The sequence below is a fragment of the Pelophylax lessonae genome, assembly GCF_965119305.1.
Source record: "Pelophylax lessonae genome assembly, chromosome: 2".
Lineage (NCBI taxonomy): Eukaryota > Metazoa > Chordata > Amphibia > Anura > Ranidae > Pelophylax > Pelophylax lessonae.
This window is the reverse complement of record NC_138769.1, coordinates 605,387,932-605,402,315: the sequence shown is the minus strand read 5'-3', so window position 1 is coordinate 605,402,315 and position 14,384 is coordinate 605,387,932. Positions and strand designations below refer to the sequence as shown.

At 43.5% G+C, this 14,384-nt stretch overlaps 1 protein-coding gene across 1 annotated transcript in view; it reads left to right on the top strand.

Moving 5' to 3' along the window:
* Positions 1–14,384, top strand: part of LOC309545698 (sterol O-acyltransferase 2-like) — a gene marked incomplete at its 5' end in the record, with an annotated part of 213,117 nt that overhangs the window by 73,216 nt on the left and 125,517 nt on the right. Inside the window, one exon of the mRNA XM_082245034.1 lies at positions 2,658–2,717. Within this exon, the coding sequence (XP_082101160.1) occupies positions 2,658–2,717 (60 nt within the window). The remainder of the gene's footprint in view (positions 1–2,657; positions 2,718–14,384) is intronic.

The window sequence follows — 14,384 nt, the reverse complement described above, 5'->3', positions numbered from 1 at the left end:
AACAACATATATTAAATCCCTAGAAAAAAGGAAGGATATAGTACTGTTATAAAGGCGGGGGTTGGATTATCTAATCCAACCAAAAACCAACCCTTGTCACAACTGAAGTTCTAGCAGTTGTTATTATTCATTCATTTTTGATTGTTTTATATTATAATATTTAGAGCAGCACTAAGGTTTGTTTTATTATAGCACTATACACTTCAGAATGAGAGATAGAGATTGAAATAGTATTGGTCGTAGTAGCTTGCAGGATCCTTTGATATTTGCACTAATAAAATGCTAATGCTCTTAAAAGCTACTAAAACGTTACTACTGTACAAGCTGGCACAAAATTGCTTTTATCAGCATTTTTCATCCAGGGTTTTTTTCTAGTATTATTGGAGTTTTTGAAAAACACTAATGTGCATGGAGCCTAAAAGTGCATAGCAATCCAAAACGTGCCACAACAATCAATATATGTATAATATGAAGTGAAGACAGAAGGAATCCACAAAAGGTAAACACACAAACGGCTTACCAGAGCACACATGACCATGCAATTGTAAATGGTCCAAAACAGGCGTGAAACCAGTTATACAGCTCTATCTATCCTTAGGCTTCCAGGAAAGCTCCACCCCACTCAACATAGAGGAAAGCAAAGAGAGGATCTGTCTTGAAGGGGAACTTTTAATAAGCTTGTCTTGGGTTTGGCACAGGATAGTCACAGCAGCCCCATTTGGATCCATCAGGAAGGAAAGGCTCTGCAGCTGTTATCAGCAGGCATGAAGCTGTATGGATGCAGGTAATGCATACATACCAGCTACACTATGTATGGTATAGGAATGTGTGAAAGAACAATACAAACATAGGTTTATGTATGGTGTATGCTAAACTGGATGTGTAAAATATGTGTGTCTGTAAAATATATATATATATATATATATATATATATATATATATACAGTATATACAGTATATACTGTATACACACACACACACACACACACACTCTATTACCAAAAGTATTGGGATGCCTGCCTTTTTATTTGTTATGTTTTGGAAACTTTTTTTTTTTTTTATCAAAATCGTTGGTCCTTTCTCCTACAAAGTATATTTACAGGGAGAAAAAAAACCCCCAGAGGTTATTAAATGCAACCAAAAGATGTGTGTGTATATATACATACAAAAAAATGAGGCTAACTTTACTGTTTCGTTTTTTTAACGTGAATTGTATTTTTTCCAAAACAATTGCGTTTGAAAGAAAGTTGCGCAAATATCGCGTGACAAAAATATTGCAACGACTGCCATTTTATTCTCCAGAGTCTTTGCTAAACCTTATGTGAAGTGTACAAAACATATACTTCATTCGTGGTGCTGTACAGCAGCACAATGCGCTGCACTGCTGTACAGTGCCATGCAATTTGCCACTGTACGCTGCAATGAAATGCAGTATGTCTGGATTTTATCGCACCATGCTGCATTGCAGTCTCGGGCTGTGTTGCAATGTGAATAGGACACAGAGGAAACAATTGTTTTTGGCATGTGCTTTAGGTGACAGACGTTTTATGGTGCTGTAAAATGTCAGTCATTGTACAATGTGTGAATTAAAAGAGAAGTATGGGTTTCTGTCTTTTTCCAGAATTCTACTTACCTAGGTGGATGCAGCATCGGTTGCTGCCTCTACACTGAGAACTGAACGATCAAACACTGCCAATCACTCAGTTCTGACAGCTGCCTGGGCATAGAGCTGCTGATTGTCAGTCACAGCTCTCTGCTCTGCCCCCTTCTCACTCACTGCAGCGCTGGGCTGTGGAGGGGGCGCAGCGGCCGGCTCTCAGTGGCTTAGCCGGGTGTCGGTCCAGGGATCTGGCGGATCCCAACTTTGTGGTCCTGATGACACAGAGCCTGGACCGACTTCTGTGACGTCAGCAAAGAACGGACTTCAGCTTTGGCTGTACATCTCCTTTAAGCTTCAAGGAGTAGTACCTGTTATCTGTTGTCTTTTCATTTTTTCTTTTCCCAAGTAGATTAGTGATCAATAATGGGGAGTAGTGTATTGTGACATTATAGGACTATAATCCTTTCCCTGCTGCATGTACTGTAACAACTATTCTTTTTCCATTTGGCATCCAGTTAGGAGAAAACTAAATCTAAGGGCTCTTTCACACGGCCACTCCATGTGTCCGCAAATCATCCTATTTTTTTGCGGATGATTTGCGGACATAATGTAAGTCTATGGCATTGCGGATGTCAGCGGAATACCATCCGCTGACATCCGATTTTCCTCCTTTCAGTTCTGTTCAGTTTTTTGGAACGGAACAGAACCCTATTTTTCCTCCGTTCAAAAAACGGAAAGGAAGGAAAATCGGATGTCAGCGGTGTCATCCGCTGACATCCGCAATCCCCATAGACTTACATTATGTCCGCATATCATCCGCAAACGGATGGGATGATATGCGGACATACGAGCGGATGACACAAATGTCATCCGTGAAAAAAAAAAAAAGTCCCGCAGCTGAGCTTTCACACGGAGCGGCCGTGTGAAAGAGCCCTAACTTTTTTTTTGCCATTTGCTATGTTATATAAGCAAGTTATTATGATGTAAGGTCACTGCATTTTCTTATGCACATAATATACTTTTTATTAAATGCATTGTTTTGCTGTTTGTGATTTAGACCCCAAGGATCAATGTCTGAAAGGAGGAAAACATTTGTGCATCGTGCTTCCATATTAGAGTAAGTGGATAACTCCAATCTTTTTTTTTTATTATTACTTTAGTTTACTGTGTTAGTGTCAGGGAAGAAGAAGAAGTAGTAAGCCCAGGCACATAGTTATGTGCAGACAGAGAATGTCTGTTAGCCAATGGAGAAAGCCTATTAGCCAAACTTAGAGACAGAGAATTCCTGTTCACATGACTCACGAGCGCGCGCATACGCGACCACATGTGCCCCAACGTTCAAGCCCACCACTAAGTGGTGCCAAATGGGCTATATAAACACCTCTGCTGCACTAGGACCTTGCCTTATGGTCTATAGCGTTCTGCTTCCTGCTACCTCTTCCTGGTGTATAAACTCTGTTGCCCTCCTGATCTGTCTGACCACGCTTGTACTCGACCCCTGGCTTGCTCTTCGACAATGTCTCTGCCTTATACCTCTGTCTGCCCATTTGCCATTGCCAATTCCAGCCTTAACCTGACTACTCTGCTGCCTTCTGCTCTGTTCCTGACTTGCCTGCTAGTTACCGACCCCGCTTGCCTGACCCTGCTGTGTAACCGGCCATCCTTATATCTGCTGTCGGCTTCCTGCCAGCCTGCCAACTGTCTGCTGCCTGTGACCTGCCAGCCTGCTAAGCATCTGCTGCCTGTGACCAGCCAATCTGCCAAGTACCTGCTGTCTGCCACCTGCCAGCCTGCCAAGTACCTGCTGCCCTGCGTCATGACCCAGCCTGCATCCAAGTACGCACAGACCTCATATCTTCAGCCTTCACCATCTGAATTTCTAGGCACTCGTACCACTCCAGGCTTCCGTGCCTCCTTTTTACATTATCAAGGGTACCATGCCAGAGGTGTAAGAGATCGCCTTCCTCTCCATGTCAGGCTCCATCTCCAGGTACGTGACAGTTAGTGAGCAGACAGAGACACTGTACCTCAGTTATATGTTAGTTATGTTTTTATAAGTAGATGTTAATGTCTAACATTAATAACTAATAATGTAAATATGTTTAATAAAGACTTCAGGCATTTTTTTTGCAAATTTTGGGTCAAATAGTAAAAAAAAACAAAAAAAAAAAACAAGAAAGTAGACATAAGAATGATAAAGAGCTAAGAACCTATGGCAAGTATGCAATAAAATTAAATGAAAAAAATAAAAGCTAAGATGCAAAGCATTGTACCAGTTATAGCATTTATGGAGTTGTCGCTTATGTCTACAGTTTGGAATCCACTTGTATAAGAGATCACGATTCTACTAAATCATTTGCAAAGCTTTCAGTCATTTTCAAGCAGCTGTTTAGAAGCCTATAAGTCTAGGTTGGGAAGGTGAAGAACACATTAATGGGAGTGCTGACTGGCAGTTGTTAATAGGCTTTATTAGGCTTAGCTTCAGCACTATGTTTTTAAAGCTTGCTCAAACCTGCACAACCTGGACAGATATGTATGTGGGCGGGGTCATCTACGCTAGCGTGGGTACGTTTCACGCGCTCATCAATGCCTGGGACCAGGCGGAGACTGTGGTCATGTGAAAAATCTAACATTAAGGCATTTCCTCGACTTTGAAAAGCGATTTGTCCCATGTCACTATACACTGTACTTAATATACAGTATGTTGCATTAGGAGGGGCATGCTGAGCCTGCACCCTCTCTACCAGTCCAGCATGGACTCATTAATTCTCATTAAAAGCTCATTAACTTCCTCCTTCCCAAAACTCATGACCAGGCCATATATCTCCATAACCCTGAAAAACAACCCCACACCATAATCCCCCCCATCCCCCCCCTCCCCAAGTGCACAAAGCAAGGTCCATAAAAAGACATGGAGTGAGTTTGGAGTGGAGAAAACTTGACTGGCCTGCACAGAGTCCTGACCTCAACCCATAGAACACCTTTAGGTTGAATTAGAGTGGAGACTGTGAGCCAGACTTTCTCTCCAACATCAGTTCCGTACTTCACAAATGCGCTTCTGGAAAAATGGTCACACATTCCCATAGACACACTTCTAAACCTTGTGGACAGCCATTCCAGAAGAGTAAAACTGTTATAGCTGCAAAGGGTGGGCCATTCCAGAAGAGTTAATACTGTTATAGCTGCAAAGGGTGGGCCAACCTAATATTGAACTCTACGTACTAAGACTGGGATGGCATTAAAGTTCATTTACGTGTAAAGGAAGGCATCCCAATACTTTTGATAATATAGTGTGTGTGTGTGTGTGTGTATATCTATATATATATATAGATATACACACACACACACACACACACACATCTTTTGGTTGTATTTAATAACCTCTGGGCTGGGGTTTTTCTTTTTTTCTGTAAATAGGGAGGATAGTGATTAAGGGTTTATTGTCCGGATGGGCAGAATAAGGCAGGTGAGGGGTTAATATTAAGGTCAGGCAGGAACAAGATAGGGTTGAAAAATACTGAAGAGAGGAAGAACATCAGTGTTTCTTCTGGTAGTGGTTGCACTTGTACAGCTTTTTTACTGTGTGCTGACTGCGATCATGAAGTTCCTTGAAAGCTGCTGCGCACCGCAGCCATTATAGACAATGTGTGAGTGGACATGGTACAGAGCCACTCTTTTTGGCTCTGTACATTTATTCAGTAATCTGCAGTTCCCAGTGGACAGTGCACTCACTTTATGGTGCTTGTGTGTGGTAGAGGGTAAAAGGAGAGGCATGCCTCCTGCTTATCTGCACTGTCTGGCCACTGCCATTAAGATCTAAGTTTAACATATCCATAGTGGAACTGAAGGGTGTTTTAACTGCTTGCCGACTGCCAACAGTAAAATGACTGCAGTAGTGTGTCTCCCCTGGGTCCAGCAACGTAGACCTTTGTCATCGGACTGCTAGTGATGTTTAGACACAGCCGGGGGAGGAGCGGCTCCGATTGCTGCCTTCCTGCCCCGATCGTCAAGGAAACAGTGAGAAGACCCACCTGCTTATGTAAACAAAGCAGGCGGTTCTTCTCAGTGACAGACAGGAAGAGATCAGCAGATTCAGCATAGCTGAAACTGCGATCTCTGTGTCTGTCACAGAACCCCCCTCTTGATCACCCACAGTATTAATCCCTTCCCTGCCAGTGTCATTATTACAGTAACAGTGCATATTTTTAGCACGGATTACTGTAGTAATGTCACTAATCCCCCAAAAGTGTCAAAAATGTCAGTTAGGGGTCAGATCTTTCCGCCGCAATGTTGCAGTCCCGCAAAAAAATCGCAGATCGCCACCATTGCTGTGTTCATTAACGGGGGCGTCCATTAATGAACAATGGCGGCGCATCAAGCACGTGCTAGTAGTGCCCAAACGCTTTAAACGCCGTTAAAAGGTGTTACAATTTTTGCTGGGGGAGGAGCTGTGAAGGAGTGTGTATATATAGAGAAATACTCATTAGCTGGTCTAATTCATTAGCTGCAAGTACACCATTGCAAGTACAACATTTTAAGTACAGTGAATGAGATATTGCAGGAGATAGTCAGGAGGTAGGCTGGAAGGTGGGAAAAAAAAAAAAAAAGGTAAGATTTGTTTGACTTAAATTTACAAATTTTCTTCTTTTCTTTTTTTTTTTTTCTCTCCTCTTTAAAATGGCAGACTTGGTTCAGTGCAGGAATTGTTTTGCATTTATTTCATGTTCCACTCTTTGGAGATTCGGATGCTGTCAGATCTGTAGACAATTCTCCTTACTGCAGCAGGAAATTGCATTTTTGAAATCAGAGATATTTAAATTATCTGTTAAACAAACTCCAGCTGGGACTGCTGCAATGCCACTGCCACAGAGGACCCCCAGAAATGGCAGATGGGTTACTGTAGGTTCAGGAAGACTTAGAGTGGTGGATAGAAGATATGTCCCACAGTCGGTGGTTCTCCGAAATTCATTTGCAGCACTCTCAGAATGTAAGGACAACATGGATATGGACTCAAGCACAGAGGGTGAGAAACCATCGACTCCTATGTCTAATGTATGCAAGACTGCAGCCAAGGACAAAAAAGATAAAGTGAAGTCTCAAAGGAAGCAGCTGTTGCTGGGTGATTCAATCATAAGAAGTGTGGAGCTTAAAGAAAATGGTTTTGTGAGATGTCTCCCTGGTGCTACTGCTAGACGAGATAGAAGACGTATTATTAATATTGTTAAGCAAGCAAAGCAGGAAGGGGACGTGGATGTTCTTGTCCATCTAGGGACAAATGACCTGGCTTGCAATGAAGTGTCAGAGGTGAAAAAATCTTTTATCACACTTGGAAATGACGTACAGGATTTTGCATCCACCATTTCATTTTCTGAAGTTCTGCCTGTGCATAATGTTCAGAATGATAGGCAGAGGCGCATAAAGGAGTTCAACATATGGCTTAGTAAATGGTGTCAAGAGCAAGGATTTGGCTTTGTTTCTCATGATAGCTCTACTTGGAATAGAAAGGAACTGTACAAAAAAGATGGTTTGCATCTTTCTCTCAAAGGAACAAATGTACTTAGTGAACAACTCCAAGAATTTGCTAAAGAGTATTTAAACTAGGAAGGGGGGGCAAAAGAGTGGAATTACAAGAGTCCAATTGCCCCCCGAAACAATGCCAGAACAGGTCAGAAGCACAGAGGTTAAGAAATGATAAGCTCAGAGTCCTGTCTACAAATGCTCGCAGTTTAGGTAAAAAAATCAATGAACTTGGGTCAATTATGGCATCTGAGAATGTAGATTTAGTGGCTGTTACGGAGACATGGTTTAATGAAAGAAATGACTGGGACATAACCATACCAGGGTACTCTTTATACAGAAGAGACAGAGAAGGCAAGAAAGGAGGAGGAGTGGCCCTGTATGTGAAAGATGGCATTAAATCTAACCTAATACAAGTTGGTGAGGCCAACATAGAGTCAGTTTGGGTTACGTTGCAGTTTGCTAATCATGCAGTAACTCGTGTAGGTGTGATATATAGACCACCTGGTCAAGTTAAAGAACTAGATGATCTACTAGTTGAAGAAATAGCTAAAATGACAATGAAAGGAGAAGTTATCATTATGGGAGATTTCAATCTTCCAGATATAAACTGGAAAACCAAAATAGCAAGTTCTACCAGGAGTACAGATATTCTAAATTCCCTACTGGGGTTGTCTCTGCAACAAGTGGTTGAGGAGCCAACCCGGAGGGAGGCCATTTTGGATCTGGTATTCACAAATGGGGATTCGGTATATGATGTCATTGTAGGCGAAACCTTGGGATCCAGTGATCACCAGTCAGTGTGGTTTAATATAAGAACTGTGAAAGAGTCGCACCACACAAAAACAAAAGTTTTAGATTTTAGAAAAACAGACTTTTCAAAAATGAAATTAGTCATAAATGAGTCCTTATCAGACTGGAACGGATTACATGGAGTCCAGGAGAAATGGGACTACTTAAAAGGTGCATTATTGAAGGCAACAGAAAAGTGCATTAGACTTGTCAGTAAAAGCAAAAAAAGGAAGAGACCACTGTGGTACTCAGCAGAAGTGGCCCAAATCATTAAAAATAAAAAGCTAGCATTTTGTAATTATAAAAAAACCCAGAGCAATGAAGATAAGGAAATCTACAAGATTAGGCAGAAAGAGGCCAAGCAAGTTATAAGAACTTCTAAAGCGCAGGCAGAAGAAAAACTAGCTCAGTCTATGAAAAAGGGGGATAAGACATTCTTCAGATATATAAATGAAAAAAGGAAATTAAAACAAGGAATAACTAAATTAAAAACAAAGGACGGAAGGTATGTAGAAGAGAATAAAGGGCTAGCCGACTGCCTTAATGAATACTTCTGTTCAGTTTTTACAGAAGAAAAAGGAGAAGGACCTCCACTTGAAAGGATGACTAATGAATCGTTTGATGCATGTGTCTTTACAGAGGAAGACGTTCTAAGATTGCTGTCTAAAGTGAAGACAAATAAGTCACAGGGTCCTGATGAGATACACCCAAAATTATTAAAAGAGCTTAGTGCTGAGCTGGCAAAACCATTAACAGATTTATTTAACCAATCATTAGCAACAGGAGTCGTCCCGGAAGATTGGAAATTGGCAAATGTCGTGCCCATTCACAAGAAAGGTAGTAGGGAGGAATCGAGCAACTATAGACCAGTGAGTCTGACATCAATAGTAGGCAAATTAATGGAAACCCTATTAAAGGATAGGATTGTGGAACATCTTAAATCCCATGGATTGCAAGATGAAAAACAACATGGGTTTACTTCAGGGAGATCATGTCAAACAAATCTTATAGACTTTTTTGACTGGGTGACTAAAATAATAGACGGTGGAGGTGCAGTAGACATTGCATATCTAGATTTTAGTAAGGCTTTTGACACTGTCCCACATAGAAGACTTATCAATAAACTGCAGTCATTGAGCATGGACTCCCATATTGTTGAGTGGATTAGGCAGTGGCTGAGTGACAGACAACAGAGGGTTGTAGTCAATGGAGAACATTCAGAACAAGGTCATGTTACCAGTGGGGTACCTCAGGGATCTGTACTGGGACCAATTTTGTTTAATATCTTCATAAGTGATATTGCAAAAGGCCTCGATGGTAAGGTTTGTCTTTTTGCTGATGACACAAAGATATGTAACAGGGTTGATGTTCCTGGAGGGAAACGCCAAATGGAAAAGGATTTAGGAAAACTAGAAAAATGGTCAGAACTCTGGCAACTGAAATTTAATGTGGATAAGTGCAAGATAATGCACCTGGGACGTAAAAACCCAAGGGCAGAATATAGAATATTTCACACAGTCCTGACCTCAGTATCTGAGGAAAGGGATTTAGGAGTAATTATTTCAGAAGACTTAAAGGTGGGAAGACAATGTAATAGAGCAGCACGAAATGCCAGCAGAATGCTTGGATGTATAGGGAGAGGTATAAGCAGTAGAAAGAGAGAAGTGCTTATGCCGCTGTACAGAACACTGGTGAGACCTCACTTGGAGTATTGTGCGCAGTACTGGAGGCCATATCTCCAGAAGGATATAGATACTCTAGAGAGAGTTCAGAGAAGAGCTACTAAACTAGTACATGGATTGCAGGAAAAAACTTACCAGGAAAGGTTAAAGGACCTTAACATGTATAGCTTGGAAGAAAGAAGAGACAGAGGGGATATGATAGAAACTTTTAAATACATAAAGGGAATCAACTCGGTAAAGGAGGAGAGCATATTTAAAAGAAGAAAAACTACCACAAGAGGACACAGTTTTAAATTAGAGGGGCAAAGGTTTAAAAGTAATATGAGGAAGTATTACTTTACTGAGAGAGTAGTGGATGCATGGAATAACCTTCCTGCAGAAGTGGTAGCTGCAAATACAGTGAAGGAGTTTAAGCATGCATGGGATAGGCATAAGGCTATCCTTCATATAAGATAGGGCCAGGGACTATTCATAGGATTCAGATATATTGGGCAGACTAGATGGGCCAAATGGTTCTTATCTGCCGACACATTCTATGTTTCTATGTTTCTATGTTTCTATGTTATCTCTTTGCAGAGACGGTTTCGAACCGCTGGACGGTAACGCCTAAGGTGGATCACCCTGTATCCAAGTTGAATAAATCTACTATAGTGCCTGTGGATGATTCCCCGGTGTTTTCGGACCCGGTGGACAGGCGAGTGGAATCCCTTTCCCTACACCTTCATGTGTTGGTGGGTTCAATCCTGAAACCGCTTTTTGTGTCTGTTCTGGTATCACAGACGGTTACGGAATGGGTAAAGGTATTTAAGGGGAACCTAGATGCTGACTCATTTTCCCCGGAGTTGATGGAACTTATGGACCAGATGGCCAAGGCCCTGGTTTTCCTGTGTGATGCGTCCTTGGATGCGGCTCCCCTTGTGGTCAGAGTGTCGGCTGTGGGGATTGCCATAAGACGCATGGTTTGGCTGAAGAGCTGGTTGGCAGACCAGGCTTCCAAGAAGGCCTTAAAAGATCCCCCTTTCCTGGGAGAGCGTTTTTTTTTGGTGACTCGCTGGATGAGTTGATCAAAGGTCTAACTGGTGGGAAGAGTACTCTTCTTCCTCAATCCTCCAAAAGTATGGCACCACGTAGTAAGCGGGGGCCTTCTTTCACCGCTCATAGATGATTTTTTTTGTGCTAAGCTGTTCAGGGCTTCTGCAGGGGCTAAAAAGCCATGGTCAGGCAAGACCAAGACCGACCAGTCCGGTTCTGCGGACAAGTCCTCTTCAGCATGAAGGGGCGCCCTCACCCATTTCTGGGGTGGGGGAACGTCTGCTCTTCTTTCAGGAACCCTGGACTTCCTTCATTCAAGACAAATGGGTTCACAATCTGATTAGTTCCGGGTACAAGATGAATTTCGGTCCCGGCTGGCGGACAGGTTCTTTCAGTCAAATCTTCGCCTGTCTCTGGATCGTTTGAAGGATATCCGAGACGCGGTGCAGAATCTCCTTGCTCAATGAGTGATTGTGTCGGTTCCTCCTCAGGAACGCTTTTACGGTTTCTATTCAAACCTGTTCACGATGCCTAGAAAAGAGGGCATGGTGCGTCCAATTCTGGACCTCAAGGCTCTAAACCGCTTTGTGCGAGTGCAGAAGTTTCGAATGGAATCCATTCGGTCGGTAGTGGCGCCTTTAAATCAGGGAGATTTTCTGGCTTCCATCGATATCAAAGATGCATATCTACATATCCTCATCTATGGGGTACACCAGCAATTTCTCCGCTTTGTGGTGGCATAGGAGCATTTTCAATTTGTGGCGTTACCCTTTGGTCTCGCCTCTGCTCCCAGAGTCTTTACCAAGGTACTGGCTCCGGTATTGGCTTTGTTGCGCCAAAAAAGGATTGCGATCCTGGGATATCTGGATGATCTCCTATTGAGAGCAGACTCTCACTCAGCTCTGTCGGACGTCCTGTTGATTACAGTTCGGACCCTTCAGGAATTCGCCTTCAGTGAGGTTGTATTATCTGGGGCTGACTCTAGATTCCGCCTTGGTGAGGGTCTTTCTTCCTCTGGAAAAATGTCAGTAGTTGCAGGGGGCAATCCGGTTGCTGTTGGAAACCGATCTGTCCTCACTACGGCCTTGCATGAGAACCCTGTGTCTGATGGTATCAACCTTCGAGGCAGTTCCGTTTGCTCAGTCTCACTCGAGACCTCTGCAAAAGGTTATTCTTGCCAAATGGAACAGGGATTCACAGTCTTTGGACAAAATGATACGCTTGAGCCGACTTACGAGGTCTGCTCTATCCTGGTGAGTCGCCAGCATTGTGTCAGGGCAAGTCCTTCCTACCACTGTTTAGGATGGTGGTCACCACAGATGCCAGCCTGTCAGGCTGGGGTGGAGTGCTGGGGAAGCTCTGCGCCCAGGGGACCTGTTTAACAGAGGAGTACACCTTACCTATCAATATTCTGGAGAAATCAAGCTTTGCCTGATCCACTGGACGATTCGGCTACGCGGTTCTCCGGTTCGGATCTAATCGGACAATGCCACGGATGTGGCTTACGTCAATCATCAAGGGGGCACCAAGAGTGTCCTGCCAGCCAAGGAGGTTGCCGAGATTCTGGTATGGGTGGAAGACAGTGTTCCGGCTCTTTCCACAGTCCACATTCTGGGTGTGGAGAATTGGCAAGCGGATTACCTGAGTCATCAGGTGTTGGATCAAGGGGAATGGTCCCTTCATCCGGAGGTGTTTCATCTCCTCTGTGTCCAGTGGGGAACTCCCGAGGTAGACCTGTTTGCGTCTCGCTTCAACAAAATAGTCAAGAGGTTTGTGGCCTGATCTCGGGATCCTCTGGCTGACGCCACAGATGCCTTGGTGGCTCCTTGGAGCCAGTATCGACTGATCTATGCCTTCCCTCCGATAAAACTCTTGCCCGGGCTTCTCCGCAGGGTGGCGGTCAAATTAATTCTGGTCCTTTTGGTGCCCTCAGACTGGCCTCGTCAGTCTTGGTACGCAGACCTAGTAAAGATTTCCTCTGAGTCCCAGGATCTGCTGTCCCAGGGAACCGATCTTCTATCCTGCTTTACGGTCGCTGGCTTTAATGGCATAGCTGTTGAAGGGCAGGTGTTGAGAGATAGGGATCTCTCTGAATCTGTTATTCCTACCCTGTTGAAGGCTAGGAAGGTGACTTCTAGGAAGATTTATCTTTGTACGTGGAAATCGTACTTTTCATGGTGTGAATTGCTGCAGCTGCACCCTCGCTTGTTTTCTATAGCTAGGGTTTTGGCTTTTTTACAAAAGGGGTTGAGCAGTGGTTGGCCTTGCCTATTTACTTCCAACGTCCATTGGCTGCTAATGCCTTGATTCACACTTTTATTCAGGGAGTGCATCATCTGGATCCCCCTACGGAGATCCCTGTTGCCTCCGTGGGATCTCAATCTGGTTTTGTCTGTTGTTCAAAAGCCTCCTTTTGAGAACATTAGGGAAATGTCTCTGCTTTCTTTATCCAAGAAGGTTGCCTTTCGGGTGGCGATTACTTCTGCCCGCAGAGTGTCCAAGCTGGCGGCGCTGTCCTGTCGTTCACCTTATTTGGGGGTCCACAGAGATAAAGTGGTACTCCAACCTTATCTGCCTTTTCTCCCTAAGGTGTTGTCTGATTTCCATCTAAATGAAGACATTGTGTTTCCTTCACTCTGTCCTAAGCTTAAGCATCCCAAGGAAATTGCTTTGCACTCTCTGGATGTGGTTCGGGCGATCAGTGTTTACCTGACAGGCACTGAGTCTTTTAGGAAATCAGATGCTCTTTTGGTCCTTAATGAGGGATCTCGTAAAGATTTGTCTGCGTCTGCTGCGACTATATCCAGATGGATAAGGCAGACGGTTGTTCAGGCTTCTACATTGAAGGGTCAGGTTCCTCCTTTCCCTGTGAAGGCGCATTCTACTAGAGCGCTGAGTGCCTCTTGGGCTTTTCGTCATCAGGCCTCAGTAGTGCAAGTTTGTAAGGCGGCGACTTGGTCGTCTGTGCACACATTTACAAAATTCTACAAGGTAGATTTGTTGGCACATTCGGACGCATCTTTTTGGCCGCAAGGTTTTGCAGGCTGCTGTTTAAAGAGACTCGTTTGTTTCTCTTTAGGCGTTTTTTTCTTTCACGGGTGAGCTCCTGTTGTTCCTGGTTGAGCTTAATGTTACCCAGTTGGCTACGTTTAGCCTTGGAGTTTACGCTACTATTTGGTTTGCGTTCTTCCCACCCCTCATGCCTACACTGTTTTGGGACATCCCAATGGTCTAAGAAGCATAAGGGCTGTGTCTGTCAATGGACGATAGAGAAAACTGGATTTATGTAAAAACTTACCGTAAAATCCTTTTCTCTGAAGTTGACAGATGTAGCACCGCCCCTCTGATATGGGGATGGTTTGTGTCTTCTTATCACTGCTTGCAATGAAACTGGTATGCTGGAGCAGGGTGTGTGGGGCTATGCCTATAGGGACAGCCCCCGTAGGCGTGGTAAACAGTTTTTTCCTGCCTAATACTACTCCAGTAGGGGGCAGCATAACCCAATGGTCTAAGAAGCATAAGGACTGTGTCTGTCAATGGACTTCAGAGTAAAGGATTTTACGGTAAGTTCTTACAAAAATCCAGTTTTAACTAAACTTGTTACTAAAGAATAGGGGTGATCGAACTTTTGAAAAGTTCGGTTCGACCAGAACACCTGAACTTCCCGAAAGTTTGGGTCCGGATTCCAGAACCGCATTGAAATCAATGGGACCGACATAAAAAAAAAAACATTTTGAAGCTCTAAAACCCAATAAATGACC